The 16,098-nt window shown below is 36.0% G+C and overlaps 2 protein-coding genes across 3 annotated transcripts; both read left to right on the forward strand.

Annotated features, from left to right (window-relative positions):
• The first annotated feature begins 2,243 nt into the window (after positions 1-2,243).
• On the forward strand, positions 2,244-3,900 carry LOC122760713 (protein PET100 homolog, mitochondrial). The gene is made up of 4 exons (XM_044015871.1): positions 2,244-2,339; positions 2,528-2,614; positions 2,749-2,781; positions 3,575-3,900. The coding sequence occupies exons 1-4, from the start codon at positions 2,313-2,315 to the stop codon at positions 3,662-3,664; spliced, it is 237 nt and encodes a 78-aa protein (XP_043871806.1). The 5' UTR covers positions 2,244-2,312; the 3' UTR covers positions 3,665-3,900.
• A 2,529-nt stretch (positions 3,901-6,429) lies between these two features.
• stxbp2 (syntaxin binding protein 2) lies at positions 6,430-16,082 on the forward strand. Of its 2 annotated transcripts, none has more exons than XM_044015853.1 (19): positions 6,430-6,512; positions 8,395-8,444; positions 8,528-8,609; positions 8,766-8,842; positions 8,940-9,015; positions 9,250-9,353; positions 9,643-9,791; positions 9,872-9,956; positions 10,753-10,883; positions 10,998-11,105; positions 11,315-11,372; positions 11,503-11,568; positions 11,735-11,815; positions 13,275-13,416; positions 13,946-14,052; positions 14,132-14,230; positions 14,315-14,400; positions 15,140-15,300; positions 15,427-16,082. In XM_044015853.1, exons 1-19 carry the CDS (start codon positions 6,476-6,478, stop codon positions 15,504-15,506), a joined length of 1,779 nt encoding a protein of 592 aa, XP_043871788.1. In that variant the 5' UTR covers positions 6,430-6,475; the 3' UTR covers positions 15,507-16,082. The 2 variants fall into 2 exon arrangements, with proteins under 2 accessions (XP_043871788.1, XP_043871789.1); XM_044015854.1 differs by having other exon boundaries at positions 15,143-15,300.
• Positions 16,083-16,098: the final 16 nt, after the last annotated feature.

Consider the following 16,098-nt stretch of genomic DNA (forward strand, 5'->3'; position numbering starts at 1 on the left):
TGATTCCCCCCCCCATTGGTGTTGCACCATTATTTGTATTACATTTTTAAGACATGTTGGATATGTTTGCAGCTGTCACACTAACATATCAGTGAGGAAGTGAGAAGATGGTCCAAAATCAAAAGTGGGAAGTGAACTAACACCTTTTTGTATCTCTTATATGAATCAAAAAAAATATCATAGAAAGGATCAGAAGCTCCAAGATTGATTTTTGCAACAATACAAACATAAAAAGACAAACAGATAAAAATGAAACAAATGTGAAAAATGCTGAGAAAAAAACAAAAACCATTTTGATTTATATCTTTGTTCGATAATAGTGGATGTGATTTAAAATTCTGTTCTTGGAGACGTTTGGATGTGGGACAATGTCTGTCCTTGCCTCTGGTCTCTTAGGGTGTTTTCTCCAGTGCCTGTATTGTCTTGCAATTCTTGTTGGCTTATTACACTTCATAAGAGTCAGAGTCACGAATGAGAGATGGAGGGAGATTTTGTGAAAGAGTTTGTGGGGGGGAGGGGCAACATTTTATATTTTACCCGGTGTCAATATTCTGGTTTTAAATTTAGTTTTAGCTGGACTTCCACGAGTGTACACACCTGACAACTACGTTCTCTTTCTGTTCAATCAACAGATTTTAGGTAGAGATGTTTCAACTTTGCCACACTAGTTAAAGTCTGGTCTGTGAGTGTGACTGTGTACATTTGAATGGCTGTGTGACTGTGTGTTTTTGTTCTTCGTTTTGTGTGTGTGGGGTGGGGGGTACAGGAGGCACAGGGAGGCATGTTCCGCAGTGTAGATAAGCATTCTATTAAAGAGGAGGACAAAGAGATAAACAGTACTTTAGGAGAATTTGTTTTAATGCTTAAGTCACCTTTTTTATTTTCCATCAAGTCCACCATATATGAATATATCACTTTTAATATTAGACTGGTTTTGGAGGGGGTAAAAAAAAAAATCATTCCTTTTTAGCCTTTTTTCTTTTCTTTTCACAGTTAACTGTTGGACATAATGTGCCATGAGTTCTACAGAGAATGTGCTGACCTGCAGCTCAGCCCAGAGTTTGCTTTATTCAGGTATTTTATTTTGTGTTACATGTGTTCTGTTTTGGGGGGTTTTGTTCAAACGTTTTCCTCGATTATGGTTTGGTATGTGAGTGGTCTATCGAGGTCTCTAATTAAGTCTGTTATGATCATTGAATAAACTCATTTCTTTTATAGAAAATAAAAAAAAAATAAACAAAATTTTGTCTTAAACTTTTTATGTTGTGCGTACATTTACTGCATATGTGTTGTTTTAGCAATTCTGTTATGGCAAATGTATGTTTTAAATGAAATACTGGAATGGAACCCTAATTAATGTTGTTGGTAAAACCTGTGTATCTCATGTCAAACTTTATCTGCTGTGAAAAAGGTCTGTTACGTCAGGTGAGTTAAACTAATTGACTAGTTAGTTATAAGACCAAATTTCAGTCACATGATTCCAACCCGGCCCCAGATAAGCGGAGGATGATGATGATGATGATTCCAATCCATATACCAGTGATCACAGAATCAAACCAAAATGATAATTTTAATGCTAATACAATTGTTATTATCCATGAATTTTCAAAGTTACTGTTTAACAATAGAAAAGGAAAAATACTAAAGCACATTATTATTTTTATTTTTATTTATTAGTTTTAATTGTAGAATGTTATGCTTGATTAATTTCTTGGTATAAAAAGGTGAATTCATTTTTATCTGGATTTACATGAAAATAACAGCTTCGGTTCAGTAGCATCCAATAAGTTAATTCGTTTCGCACATGAAGTCTGGTCCTTTATACCAAAGCCCCTTCTTGTTTCCCCACTGAACAGAAAACTCTGCTCATGTTCCCACATTTACCAGAAGAAATGTATGTTTGTTACATTATTCATAGTGATGTCTCCAATACAAATTAAAAGTACTGAATTTCAGCAAATGGCCAATAAAACCAATATAATGTGTTTTGTTTTTGTTGTACCAGATATTACGGACAGCACACAACAGTCCATGCAATTAAAACGATCGAAAAAATAACAAACGCCATCACGTGAAATATGAACCAACGGTGTCCATTTTAGACCGAATCCAGCTACTATGTCAAAGTTTAAATTATGTATTTTTTCATATTTCGAAGGGATGTGTTTTAAAAAGGGAAAGGCGTTTTTGAACTAATTATTACCACCAATATTTATTTTCTAACTTCACTGCCGCGCGCTTGCGTGGTGACGTTGTAAAAACCCGGAAGTAGTGGCTGGAGGATCTTGGTTACGTTTGGGGTCAGTGTCAAAATGGGTGTTAAAATCGAAGTTTTCAGAGTAAGTATCAAATAATAACGGTAGTTGACATTGAATATATATCGTTCGAAAGGTTTATAATCTTACGAACTGTCTCAGGTTTTCTTTTTCGATCAAGATAGCTATCACGAGGCTAGCTGAGGCTAACATGATGTTATACTGCGCCCCTGTAACTCTTCAGCTCGTATATTTGTTTTTGTTTTGAACAGATGATGCTGTATCTGTCCTTTCCTGTGACCATGTTTTGGATTTCAAATCAAGCAGAATACTTTGAGGAATACGTGATAAAGAGAAAGGTCAGTAATGTAGTTTATTGTGTTTGAATTTACATGTATTCATTTTGTGTGGATCAGTATTTTCTGGCCTGCTTCCCATCAAATAACAAATTTATTCTCATCTTTATTCTCATGGCATCTTGCATGGTTTCCAGAGGGAGATCTTCCCACCTAACGAGGCACAAAATGTAAGTGTAGTACAGAGCTAACGTGTTTAAAAGATCATCCCATCCATGAAACACATTAGGGCTTTGCTAACGATTATTTGTATAATTGAATCTGTTATTTTCTTGATTATTCAGTTCATGTTGTTGGTTCATCAAATGTAAACTTTTTGTAAAATGATCTGTGTTACTTAAACCAACATTTGGCAATGGAGCAAAGTTGAAAGAAAAGTTCAAGTTTAAGAAGCTGAAAATAGAGAGAACATTTTTCAGTTATTTAAAAAAAAAAAAAATCCAAATTGATGAATCAATTATATATCTAGTCAGTAATCAATTAAAAATCGATACATTATTGCTGACCTGAACTATGTACATAAATACATATATGCTCATCATTACATGCGTACATACTTTATTTTTACCAAGAGAAATTTCAGCTCCCGTTTGCTTAATGCATGTGGTAGTAACTGCACACTTAAAACTTACCACAATTACACTTGTATATCATGTTTCTTTTTTCTTGTATTGATTACATAATGGCCATGTTGTTGTGTCTTCACTATATGATCAAGATAAATGTCACATGCACAATGCTTTATAGACCTTGTGTTGTTTTCAGATTCCATCACAATTCAACTCAGAAAGCTACAAATAATTGCTGTGTTTTTTTCATGTCTTTTTATTTGAAAAACATACAATTCATAAGGTACTGTGTATGTAATTAATTTAGAAATGTTCATACTGTTAAATTAAAAGAAAAATGTTGCAGAGCAACAAAATGAAATTATAATGATCTTTGTATTATATTTGATTGCAGAGGAAAGAGTTGGAGGATTTTAAGGAGCGAATACGTGTTCGTAGGGAGCGGAAATTATTGAAAGATATTTCTGTGGAAACCGAAAACTGACAATTATGTGTTGAAGAAATTCACAAGTTCCCTACACTGATTGAGGACTATCTCCCAGTGTTTTCTGAGAAACAGAAAACTGATTGGACTGCAGTAAGACAACATCTTATTGAAACTCTTCCCAAATATGTGCTGGATGGTTTCCAATACATATACCCAACAGGCCTAATGTGACGTTTCATTTTCATGTTCAAGTTTTTCTGTTGTATTTAAATGCTTGATCAATTGAGTTTCTGTGATTGTACTTGTATTATAAAATAAATAATTATTAAGTGATATATATTCATGTGGATTGTGTATGTACTTTATCAGCATTCATTTTTTAAGGTGCAGCTGACATGGTGTGGTACACCCTGGGCAGGTCACCAGTCAATTGCAGGGCCAGCATACAGAAATGGACAATCTTACACTCTCACACTCACACCTATGGTCAATTTAGAGTGTCCATTTAACCTCTGCTAACTGTGCAAGGAAGCTGGAGTGCCCATAGAGAAACCACACGTACGCAGGTAAGTTGGTTGAGGATACTGCAAAAATATAAAGTTGGAAAGATTGCAAAAGTACTCAGCCGCTTTTACTCGGTGTTCAGTGGTGGCAAACAGGCTGCCACTTTACTTTTTCTGCAGTAGCGTGTAAATAAATGTTCCCTTATTCAGTTTTACATACAAACTGTAGCAGGCATGTCTGTGATTTTATCTGTATTTTGCTGCATTCATTACACCCTGTACCTTTTACATGCTTTCTTGGCTCTGCAGCAGATAAGTATTCTCACCCGGCTGTACATCAAACGTGATTTAAATTGTAATGGCAACAAAGCATAGATGGTTAAGTGGGTTAGAGTTTAGGGGGTCGGGTGATCATGTATCTGCACATACTGCATAAATGTATAAACAGCATAAACATTTGTTTATATTGTATTCGGAGTAGTTATTTCCCCATCGTATGAGACTGGTTGTATGGTACATGAGGGTATGTCTCTTTCTATTACTTCCTTTCTCAGACAGGTAGAGCTATCTCTGGTCTCTTAAGTATGAATATTCAGTAGCTGAGAGGACTGTCCTTGGCTTGTTCAGATGACCCCGAGCCTTGTTAAAATGACAATCACCCATCCTAATTAAGAGATGACATGTCTTTCCCAAATTCCATCAGATGATACTCTCAAATATCTTTGGCAATTGAAAGTGGGTAGTTGAATTTCAACCTTTTCTCTGAGACACAGCCAAGATAGTGTGGATTTCTGCCAGGCGTTTTATTAAGTCATGGAAGAATTTCTAAATGGGCCCATTGGGCAAAGGTCCACAGGTCCAAGGAGTCAGAACTTCAGAGTGAAAAATCAGACACAAGTCAAGTACAAAGAGGTGTAAAGTATATTTCAGCTGACACAAATTGAATAAGATGAGATGCAAAACAACAGTAGAGACATTAACAAGTAAAATGAGACCCAAATCACATGAAAGGCACAAGTCAAGTGACACTGATGCAAAAACTGTACAAAGAAACAAACAATGACAAATTCATCTATTGTCGACTATATATAAACTGTCTCTCTCTCTATGTATATATACAGTACTGTGCACATGTTTCAGGCACCACCAGCTCTGTTGTTTTTTCTGTCTGTCAAATTCTATTATCATTGGAATTTGGAATGAAGTGATGCGACTTAAAGCTGGTCTTATATATTAGCGAGCTGTCAATGAGTTATATATATACATATATACATGTTAAATAATTTTTAATCAATGCAGCTATTCATAAACATCTTTAACTAACCCTAACCTCTACAGAAAGGTGTAGCATACCTCTTTCAAAACATGTGCTATAACCATACAGGCTTTAATAAGAAAATTACCAAATAGCCTACAGTGCAGATACTACAGATTGTATTAAAAGCCAGAGATTACACCTTAGAAGCTTCAGAATACTTCAAATGTCCTGAATGTGCCCTTGTTTTGAAAACAATATATTACCAGAATTCTTTGGATGATGATGCACATATACTGCAATAACACATTTCAAAGTAGAATGATGTTGCTATAAAAAAAGGAACCCTCACATGTATCCTGGGCTTGGGACCAGGAATAGTAAAATAACAGTTCATGAATCATTTTGAATATGATATAAGCTTGCACAGCTATCTCTGGTCTCCCAAGTATGAATATACAGTATCTGAGGGGACTGTCCTTGGCTTGTTTCCGAAAAGTCATGGATGTGTCCTGACAGCAATCCTGCATTACAAACTGCTTACCCTTTCATCCATCCTAATGAAGAGATGACATGGCTGTCCCAAGCTCCAGCAAATGAACTTTCCAATTTGACGACTAAAAATGGGCATTTGAATATCTCACAGCCTTTCCCTGAGACACTGCCAAGAGAGTGTGTACAATATATTCTTGGAGGCATAACAATATTCATCAAGTGATGATGGTTGATTTTCATATGGATGGATTTGTGAATGGACCCACAGGGCACAGGTCCATGAATGCAAAAATGTGAAAAAGCAGACACTAGACAAGTATAAAGAGATGCAATGTGTGAAAAAGGCCCCAAATAAACAAAATAAGTGAAGCAGATGCAAATAAAACACAGAGAAACGCACAGAAAATGTGACTAAACATTGTAATCTTGATAAAACATGTAATATACAGAAAATGCCAAAATCAAAATAGCAATCTGGTAATCTCACATGTAGGGTTCTTACAATAGTAGTATCAGACAGTAGGGGGCAGTATTTCTCTGTCCAAACCTGTTTGCTGTAACCGTATACAGGCTTTGACAAGGAAGTGGCCGAAAAGCCTGCAAACTGCTGTCAAGATGGCACCGATTGGACTGAAGGCGGTAGTTGGAGAAAGTAAGTGACAAATTGCTCGTAACATATCTACTTTCTTAAGATTATTATATACAAAACACACAGATAATTTACTTGAGGCGACAGCGCTATTAACTGAAGCTAAACGTACAAACACTAGACGTTGTTTGGGACGTAGGTCCACTGGAGGTTTCTTCCTGTCCTGGTCCCAGTTAAAACCAGCTAACGTTACCTGGAAAGAAATGTTAGTCGCGGATAACAACATTTTCTGAGGGTAACCGATGGTTTATTGTTGTGACGTTATGAAGGACGACCAGGAAAAGAAAGAGTGTCGCTGCGTTTGCGAATGTTGTGAGAGTTCAAGTTTTAAGCTAACGTCAGCGAGCTAACCGAAGAGGAAGTTCTGAAACTGCGATGGAACATTTATATTGTAAACCAGGCTGGACACTAAGGGCCAAACACGTTATCATGATGAAACATTGTTAGTTAATATCGCTAATCATTGCGGTAAATGCCATAAAAATAAATAATGATTATTTTGCCCCTCCTGAATGAAAGTTAAAACAGTTTATCGTAGATTTAATATCCATATGCAACTGATAACAGGAACATTTCACAAATCTGAGTTGCTTTTGTGTGTGTTATTGACTATTGAATTGTTACCCAGCCTAACAGTTAGTTGCAGCAATTAAACATAAACAATGGTACCCATTTCACGTAAACTCATTATTCATAGCATCATATTTATTAAAAGTCAAAATAGAATAAGGCTGCAAAAGTGCACTTTAACGTTAGTTATGACAATCAATACATTGTGCTATATAGCATTATAAAGACAAACAGCATTTTGTTTTGCTTGTATTTCTTTTACATTGAAATGTTTTTGTTGAAGGGATATTTGAGAGTCTTAATTCAGATTTCATAATCTGAATTAATTCAGATTTCATAATCTGAATTAACCCTCATGGGTGAAGAGACGTCTGCTGTCTGTACATATAGAGTAGGAGTGTATTGTGAACACACCCTGACTCAATTGCTGAAATGTTCAGGTATGTACGGGACTGGTAATACAAGTAACCATGACCCTGCCCAGCATTCAGAGATCAGACTATAACTTGCAGGTCTGACGTTTAATCTGTCATCTAAGAGGCCTCTTCCATTCTGATAACTTGTAGGTTTGTAACCATAATGTGAAAATTAATTTTAATGGACTGACACTAATGTGTCACAAATGTCACTTATGTGAGGACATTGTGGTATTGTTGTCATATGAAATCTGTCATCATTGGGAGTAAAATGTCAAAGAAGACCTAATACAATTCTGTGTTACGAGCAAAATAGATTCCAGGGCATATATCAACAAATACTGAAGCAAATATAAAGATGGATAAAATGTATTAATTTTTTGCCTGCTGTGATGTTGAGAATCCTGGTTTTACCCTGAATGGAAATACTGTTGGTTGTTGTGAAGAGATTTTCACTTTATCGAAAAAAATGAATGCATATTTTACATTTCTTCACATAATTTATTGTCTTCTAGTGAATCAAATTAATTTTTGCAAAGAATTTAAGGAAAATTTGAGCCACATATAGTAGGTAGTTACTACTGTATTTTTGTGGTCATGTTAAACAAGGAAGTTGCATGAAGATATCACCACTACATTTCTTCTCTTTTCTATTTTTTTCTCACACTTTTGCATTATTGAAAACATTAGTAGTAAAGTATGAGGGCTATTGCTTTGTTGAATTTTGCCTCCACTATCATCATTGGGAGGAAATGTTTGTGAATTGTAACATAAGTTATCATCAAATATTATTTTCACTGGTGAAATCCAATACTTACCAAATGTTTTAGTCTTATGTGGTAAACTGTTCCTTAGAGTTGATTGTAATCATATATAAGTATTTCTCTTCTGTCCTACAGAAATCATAAATGGGGTCATTAAGAGTGTGAAGAAGGATGGGGAATGGAAGGTAACAGTTCTTCAGTGAGAAATAAGAATCTTGGATCTTTATGATGCACAATTTTAATTATTTTTTACCACGTTTCTCTTTAGGTTCTTATTGTGGATCATATGAGCATGCGGATTCTGTCCTCTTGCTGCAAGATGTCTGATATTTTGGCAGAGGGGGTGACCAGTAAGTGTGCACATTATTCCTGTTCTTGCATCCTATGGTTTAGTTGTATACACACAATCACACTTTTGACATCATTTAACGTGAACCTGAAATTTATTCCAGCATTTCACCACATGGGATTGTGATTAAGAGAGAAATTCTTGTTGTTTTTTTTAGTTGTTGAAGACATCAACAAACGTAGGGAGCCCATCTCTAGTTTGGAGGCCATTTATTTGATTTCACCAGTTGAGAAGGTAAGCCATAGCCTGTTTCCATTATGTTCTCTCTGTTATGTCATTTTTTTCTCTTATTCCTACCCTTTTTTAATAAAAATGTTTTTTTCATTTACAGTCTGTTCGTGCTCTCATTAATGATTTCAAAGAGTCTGCCCTGACTTACAAAGCAGTACACATCTTCTTTACTGACAGTAAGTGTGTGTGTGTGAGTGAGAGAGAGAGAGAGAGAGAGAGAGAGTGTGAGTGTGCGTGTGAGTGCGCAAGTGTGAGTGTGTCTAGTATATTGTTTTTATTGGCATCTTTCATTTCATATTCAAATTATGTAAAAAAAACATGGAAAGACGAGGAAATCTGTGAATTTTATTATTATTTTATAATATAATGAGTTTCAAAATAACTGCATTATCTTATCTTATCTTCTACAGCTTGTCCAGATAGTCTCTTTGCTGAGATTGGGAGATCCAGAGTTGCCAAGGTTATCAAGACTTTAAAAGAGATCAACGTTGCTTTTCTGCCGTATGAGTCTCAGGTAGGGAATGATCTCCCCTTACTTGGTGCTGAAGTTTATTGTACATTCAGAACCTTTTTACTTTTAAATTCCAGCCTACTGTGGCTGGAAATAGGGTTTATGGGAGAGTTGCAGTGTAACAAAACTATAAAAAACCAATATAATGCTGAACCTGTATGGTGATCGGAACTGGATAATGAGTGTTATCTCGGTGGATTTATCACATTGAGCTTCATTTTCATATTGCATTCATTGTTGCCAATATAATATGGACAAATTTGAAACAAAATTTTCCTTCTCATATCTGCAGGTATTCTCCCTGGATGACCCTAGCTCATTTCACTTTTTCTATAGCTCCAAGCCCAGTGAAGAAAAAGACAAAATTATGGAAAATCTGGCCGAGCAGATTGCGACCCTATGCGACACTCTAAAAGAGTACCCTGCAATCCGTTACCGCAAGTATGAAAGCCTTGCTTACACTGGAGTGTGTTTGCTACTGAATATATTTGCTGATTGTGTTGTGTTGTGCTGTCTTCTAGAGGACCAGAGGAGAATGCTAGACTGGCTGAGGAAGTACACCGGCGGCTTATTGCTCACAAAGCTGACAACCCAAGCATGGGAGAGGTAAGGGATCATATACATAGACCAGTCATTTACAAAAGCCCTCATTTGTTTTTTTATTCATTTAATTCTTTCCAGATATGGTGAACTGAATTTTGAGGCATTTTCATACCTGTATTTTTAGTCAAGTCAAAATTGATAGATGAGTATTTTCATCTATTTTTTGAAGCTTCTTCGTGGGATTGGTTACTTGAAAGATGAAAGCTAAAACCACATCTCGTATTGTTATCAGCTCAAAAATGGACCACATTCTTACAACAAATAATCCACACCTTTTAAAAAATGAATCACACTGGGAAACAGAACCGGGGGTTAATTTAACCGAGAAATTCTAGGTGTGAAAATGCTCTTATAGTGCAGTTTTTCTCAGCGAAATTAGTTTTTCTGTATATGGGAATACTCATTTTCTGGCATTCTGCTGCTCTTTGCCTTTTCTTGCTTTATGCTGGATCTTTGTTTTTTTCTCTACTTTTTTCTGTCTTTCTTAGCTCACATTTCCCTGCTCCTGAGATGAGTCTTAACAGGCATGTATTGCTGATCTCTTTTTTGCCAACACATCTGAAGTGCATTCAATAGCACTCTCGATACTATCTTTTACTGTCCTTGAAATCACAACTGCTGCTGAGTGCTGCAACAGTTTTATTGAACTTGTATACATACAAAAAACTTTCACTGCATGATAAATAGACAAAATCTTCATACAAATAATGAACTGTACTGTAAAGTATTCAATATTTGTGAATTAAATCAAATCTTTCTGAAGTATCCAATTAAATTAAACGTTTCTTGTTGTTTTTAGGGTGCAGATAAGGCCCGATCACAGCTGCTGATTGTTGATCGTGGATGTGATCCCATCTCACCTATTCTACATGAGTTGACTTTCCAGGCAATGGTCTACGACTTGCTGGATATCAAACAGGACATCTACACGTGAGTGACCTTCTTCTTAAAAAGGTCTGGTTTTTTTGCCTTTTTGTGTGTATAATACAAACATGCTCATATTTGCTGTATTCTTGTGCTTGTCTTATTGTTGTCTTGTGAAAGTTATCAGACAACTGGCATTGGGAATTCAAAAGAGAGAGAAGTGTTACTGGATGAAGATGACGAGCTCTGGGTGCAGCTCAGACATATGCACATAGCAGATGTCACTAAGTATGTTTCAACCACATGAGTATGTTTAAATCTCTCATATCTACCCAGGATTTAGTCTCGGAATCATACATTTCGGGTGTATTGCTTTTACCAGGTCACAGACACTGTATTTAGTGGAGCAAAATGGAATTGTATTTATTTGTGATGATAGTCAGTATTTAGTTGTGCTGCATTCAATAACTAATTGTTTTTCTGACCCGTTGCTGCAGGAAAGTGACAGAGCTACTTCGCACCTTTTGTGAGAGCAAGAGAATGTGCACTGACAATGTGAGGGGGGTGCTTTATTTTATGTGCAGTACTTATTTTGTATTTCAGTTATTGTATATTGTATACATAACGTAATAATGTAAGCTCTTTTAGGTATTTGTGCAGTTTTGTAAAATGCTTTTCATTTCAGGCCAACATAAAAGATCTGTCTCAGATGTTAAAGAAAATGCCTCAATATCAGAAAGAGCTGAGCTTGGTGAGTGAGCTGAAGCGTCATCACATTATTGTTCTACTGTAAAAAGTTTTTTCCAACTATTCAGTATTAGAACCAACAAATTACCATTTTCTCTCGAGTCATTCATGATATTTTGAAGAAGTATATATTAATCAAAACACAAATTGTTTAATATTTTCATTTACAGTACTCTACTCACTTGCACCTGGCTGAAGCTTGTATGAAGAAATTCAAGGCTTCTCTTGATAAGCTTTGCGAAGTGGAACAGGTCAGTACTCTTGCTGAGTGTACAACTAAAATTAGTCATGTTTTCGGACTCTCTGGCCTTTTAATTTTACCCATAAAGTAAAAATTTAGACATGTATATGGCAATATGATGAGCTAAAGTAGTCCTCTGACGTGATACTAGTCTCTTGTGCCTGAAATGAAATGTAGAGCATATCTGATATAGAATTACTCCATTTCTCTCAGACTGAAACTAAGTGACCTTAATGTGATGTATGGCTTCGCTAGGATATGTTCAGATGCCACTAATACGGTCAAATGTTTTCTTTAATGGCAATCCATTTTCATAACATTACATAAGAAGCTTGGGGTAGGGCTTCCGTATATCCACAGAACTGCTGAAGAAGCTGTTATGTAATGAATGTAAAGGCATTTTAATAACACTTACATATTATTTGGTCATGTAGAAATCCTTACACCATGGTTGAGAATAGTTTGAAGTCTCAGTGAGTTGTTTTTATGTGCCAGACATGCTTTGTCTCCTTCAGGGGATCTAGCTTGCTGCATTTAGTCTAGCAAGCACACAAGCACACATAAAGCTATGCATGGTTGTGGCATTATAAAATGCAAGTGTTAATGGGGCCTTTTTGTATGAGTGAATCGCTCAAATGCATTAATGGATTTTCAGCATGTCTGAAAGCTGCCACTTTAATCCAGGGGCCATTTTTTGGCTCTAATATGAACACTCTCATCCAAACAGCAGCAGCTCTTTTGTCAGCTGCCATTTAAGTGTTCTGCATTGTTTGGGTAACCCAACACAAATGGAAGTGAGTCACTTTGTAAACAGAATAATGTGCTGTACTCAAATGGACTTTACTTGTCATGCTTTATATTCCGTTGCTCACAATAAGGTCTGTTGCTGTTTGGCTGTATTTTAAAGCTTAACAAGATGTTTAGGGAGGTAACACAGTGCCAGGGGTTGTATATATAAATGGGTTGTAAATATAAATGCTTTATAATATATTCTGTAAATATAAAAGCCCACATTGGGGGCTGTTAACATGCAGCATCCTCCCCATCCATTTTTGTATTATGTACAGATACAGATAACTTTATTTATCCCCTTAGGGCAATTCAGTTCCCACAGTTTCACAACTGCACACAACCAAAACATAAGGAACAGAAGGAAATACTACATTGCATGTGGGAGAGAACATAATAAATAAAATAAAATAAAAATAATAAAATAGAAATTAAATAAATAAATAACTGAACATACAGGGGTGTTGTATAGTGTATGTAATGCCAGTCTGAACATTTAAGCAGTTGTTCTGCTATTGCAATATTGTTATGGTCATGAAAGTGATATGAAATAGAATGAGGTTTTGAAGCACTTATTGGCACATATTGGACCTTTCAGCTGGCAGTCAACTGACTTGAGTGTCAAGTTCTAATTCTAATTCCAATAATGTTTAAAAATTAACCGTGGTTGTCTCCCACAGGACCTGGCGATGGGAGCAAATGCAGAAGGAGTACCGCTAAAAGATGCCATGAAAAGCATTGTTCCTGTCCTCCTCAACACGGAAACCGAGGCCTATGACAAAATCCGCATAATACTGCTGTACATATTCCACAAGAAAAAAGGTGTTTTCCTTGTCACAACTTATTCTGTTTCAAAAGTCATAAAAGTAAAAGAAACAAGCATTTTTGTGCACAGAAGGATATTTATCTGCTTGGAGCTGCTAATTAGAAAGGTTTTCAACATAGGAAGCCTTGATAAGGACAGAATAGCAGATAATAGCAGATAAGTATTACAGTATATATACTTGGCCAATTAGAAAAAAGCGTTGTTTGAGAAGAAGTTTATTTCATGATGATTTAATGTTGCTGTTATGTCACCCGGCAGTAGAACTGTCTTTGGCTGTGCAAATACTCTCAGCTCTCGTGTCGGGTGTTTGCCAACTTGTGCCTGCCAACAGTTGTGGCAATGTTTGCAACTTCAGTGGAAACTACTGGCATAATTTAACAAAGGCTGCCAACACTGTATTCCTCCAGAACACACAGTCTATTATAATGTCTAAAATTAAATCTTCATGTTTTCTCATGGTTAAGTCATATTAAAGGCTGTTTTCCCCCTAGTCTTGTTAAACAAAGAGTCTGGTTATCCATTCAGGCATTGGGGAGGAGAACCTTGCAAAGCTCATCCAGCATGCTAACATACAGGCTGACAGCAACATCATAACCAACCTGCAGAATCTGGGCTGTAACATAATATCAGAGGTACATTTGTTTTGAAAATTCTAATATTTACTTGAAATACTGTTTCAGCATTTTTGACTGACGACGTGTTGTTTGTTAGGGCCGCAATACTGGGAAGACACTGCCAGAGCGGAAGGAGCGCACAGAAAGCACATACCAGCTCTCAAGATGGACTCCCATCATCAAAGATGTCATGGAGGTAATAAATCCAGAATAAGATTTGTGAGTGTAGCTGGCACCTATTTTCAGTTTGGATCTCAACACCTGTTATTCTGATTTGCAGAGTGCCATAGAAGACAAACTGGACAGAAAGCAATGGCCATTTATCTCTGACCCTGCTCCCATCAATACAACCCAGACTGCGGTCAGGTGGGTGCTGAGTGCTTTGCGCACACACGCACACACGCACACAGACACACACACACACACACACACACAGATAGATAGATAGATAGATAGATAGATAGATAGATAGATAGATAGATAGATGGACTGTACATTGTTAACTTTAGAGTTCAAGATATGTGAAGAAATAAATGCATCATGACTATCATTGTTAAAAGGGAAAGACATGAAAGCTAAGAAAATATCCCTTTGTTTATGTTGAAAGGAAATTGAAAAATTGTCAATTGTTTTTATTGTTGTTTTTAACCAACATAATATTAATAGGGCACAGACAGATTAATGTTTTCATATAAAAGCTTTTGGAAAACCTTTTGACAAAACGGGTTAGAGGTAAAAGGGTAAAATGAAGCCAGTTTTGCTTTGAATATTTTTTTTAATCCTTCAGGAAATATCCACCCACCATGATGGTAGTGTTTATACTAGCCAAGCTGATGGACCTCGGTTTAGTCATAATCTGTATAATTTTCAATGCTTGTCTACCTCCTTTTATAATAAAGGGCAGAAGTAAAGCTGAGTAGTCATTACTATCAACACTATAATATAAATAAAAACACTAATTTATTCATTAGGGTCCGATTTGGATAATAATAAGCATGACATTGTATTAGTTACAGCTTTTCGATACGATTAATGATTCATTTTGGTTAAAACCCCTAAAACTGGTTACTGATTTCTTGTAAGTATTGTTTCATTTTTTTTACAGCAGTGCACGTCTTGGACAATGGCACAAAAATAAATCTCCAGCAGAATATCGCAGTGGCCCTCGGCTTATTATATTTGTGATTGGTGGAGTTTCACACTCAGAGATGCGTTCTGCTTATGAAGTCACTCGAGCAAATGAAGGGAAATGGGAAGTGCTGATTGGTAAGTAATAACGGTTCAAACAGCCATCACTCTTGTACCAGCATCCCCCAGAAATACAGGGTTTATGGTGAGTTTTTTTCCCCCGTCTTTTTTCTTCTTGTATTTTATTTATCATCTCCTTAACAGGGTCATCTCACATTCTGACTCCAACCAACTTCCTGAATGACTTGAAGAGCCTGGACCAAGTTCCAAATCCTGATTGTTAGATTGTTAGATGCTGAACAGGTAGAAGCACACTGGACCAAGGGTTTAGTCTTTCATTTGAGATCACAGAATCTCTGACAATCTGAAGTGAAACATGAAGAGAAATTTTAGATGCAGCCCTGGAGAGAAACATTTATGATTCCTTGTTATTTTAGAGCATTATTTTATTGTTTTTTGTCATTTAAGATCTGTAGACCGCTTTGATTGAATTTGTATTAAATATTTAATTAGATAATATATTGATCACTGTACTGTTATTCAAATTCTTATTTTTGTTACTGTATATTTGCCTAATTTTGTACTCAAAAATTGCATAATTTCCACAAAACTGGGTCATCTCACACCTAAAACCTTATTCAAGTGTAATGTTGATATACATTAGTCAATAGAAGTAATGACATCAAATGTGACTTTTTTCCCTCTCGTCTTTGAAACTTAATTACCGGCAAAATGTCTCAAATGCTGTTCATTAAATCTTGCATGTTAACCATGTATGCTAATATATTGCTGGGAGCAAGTGGTGGGTGTTCTCTGTTGTTTAAAATTAGTAATTAAAGAAGCATAACATTCACTTAAAATTGTGTCTTGTGTGTT

This window comes from Solea senegalensis, unplaced genomic scaffold (genome assembly GCF_019176455.1).
Source record: "Solea senegalensis isolate Sse05_10M unplaced genomic scaffold, IFAPA_SoseM_1 scf7180000013955, whole genome shotgun sequence".
NCBI lineage: Eukaryota > Metazoa > Chordata > Actinopteri > Pleuronectiformes > Soleidae > Solea > Solea senegalensis.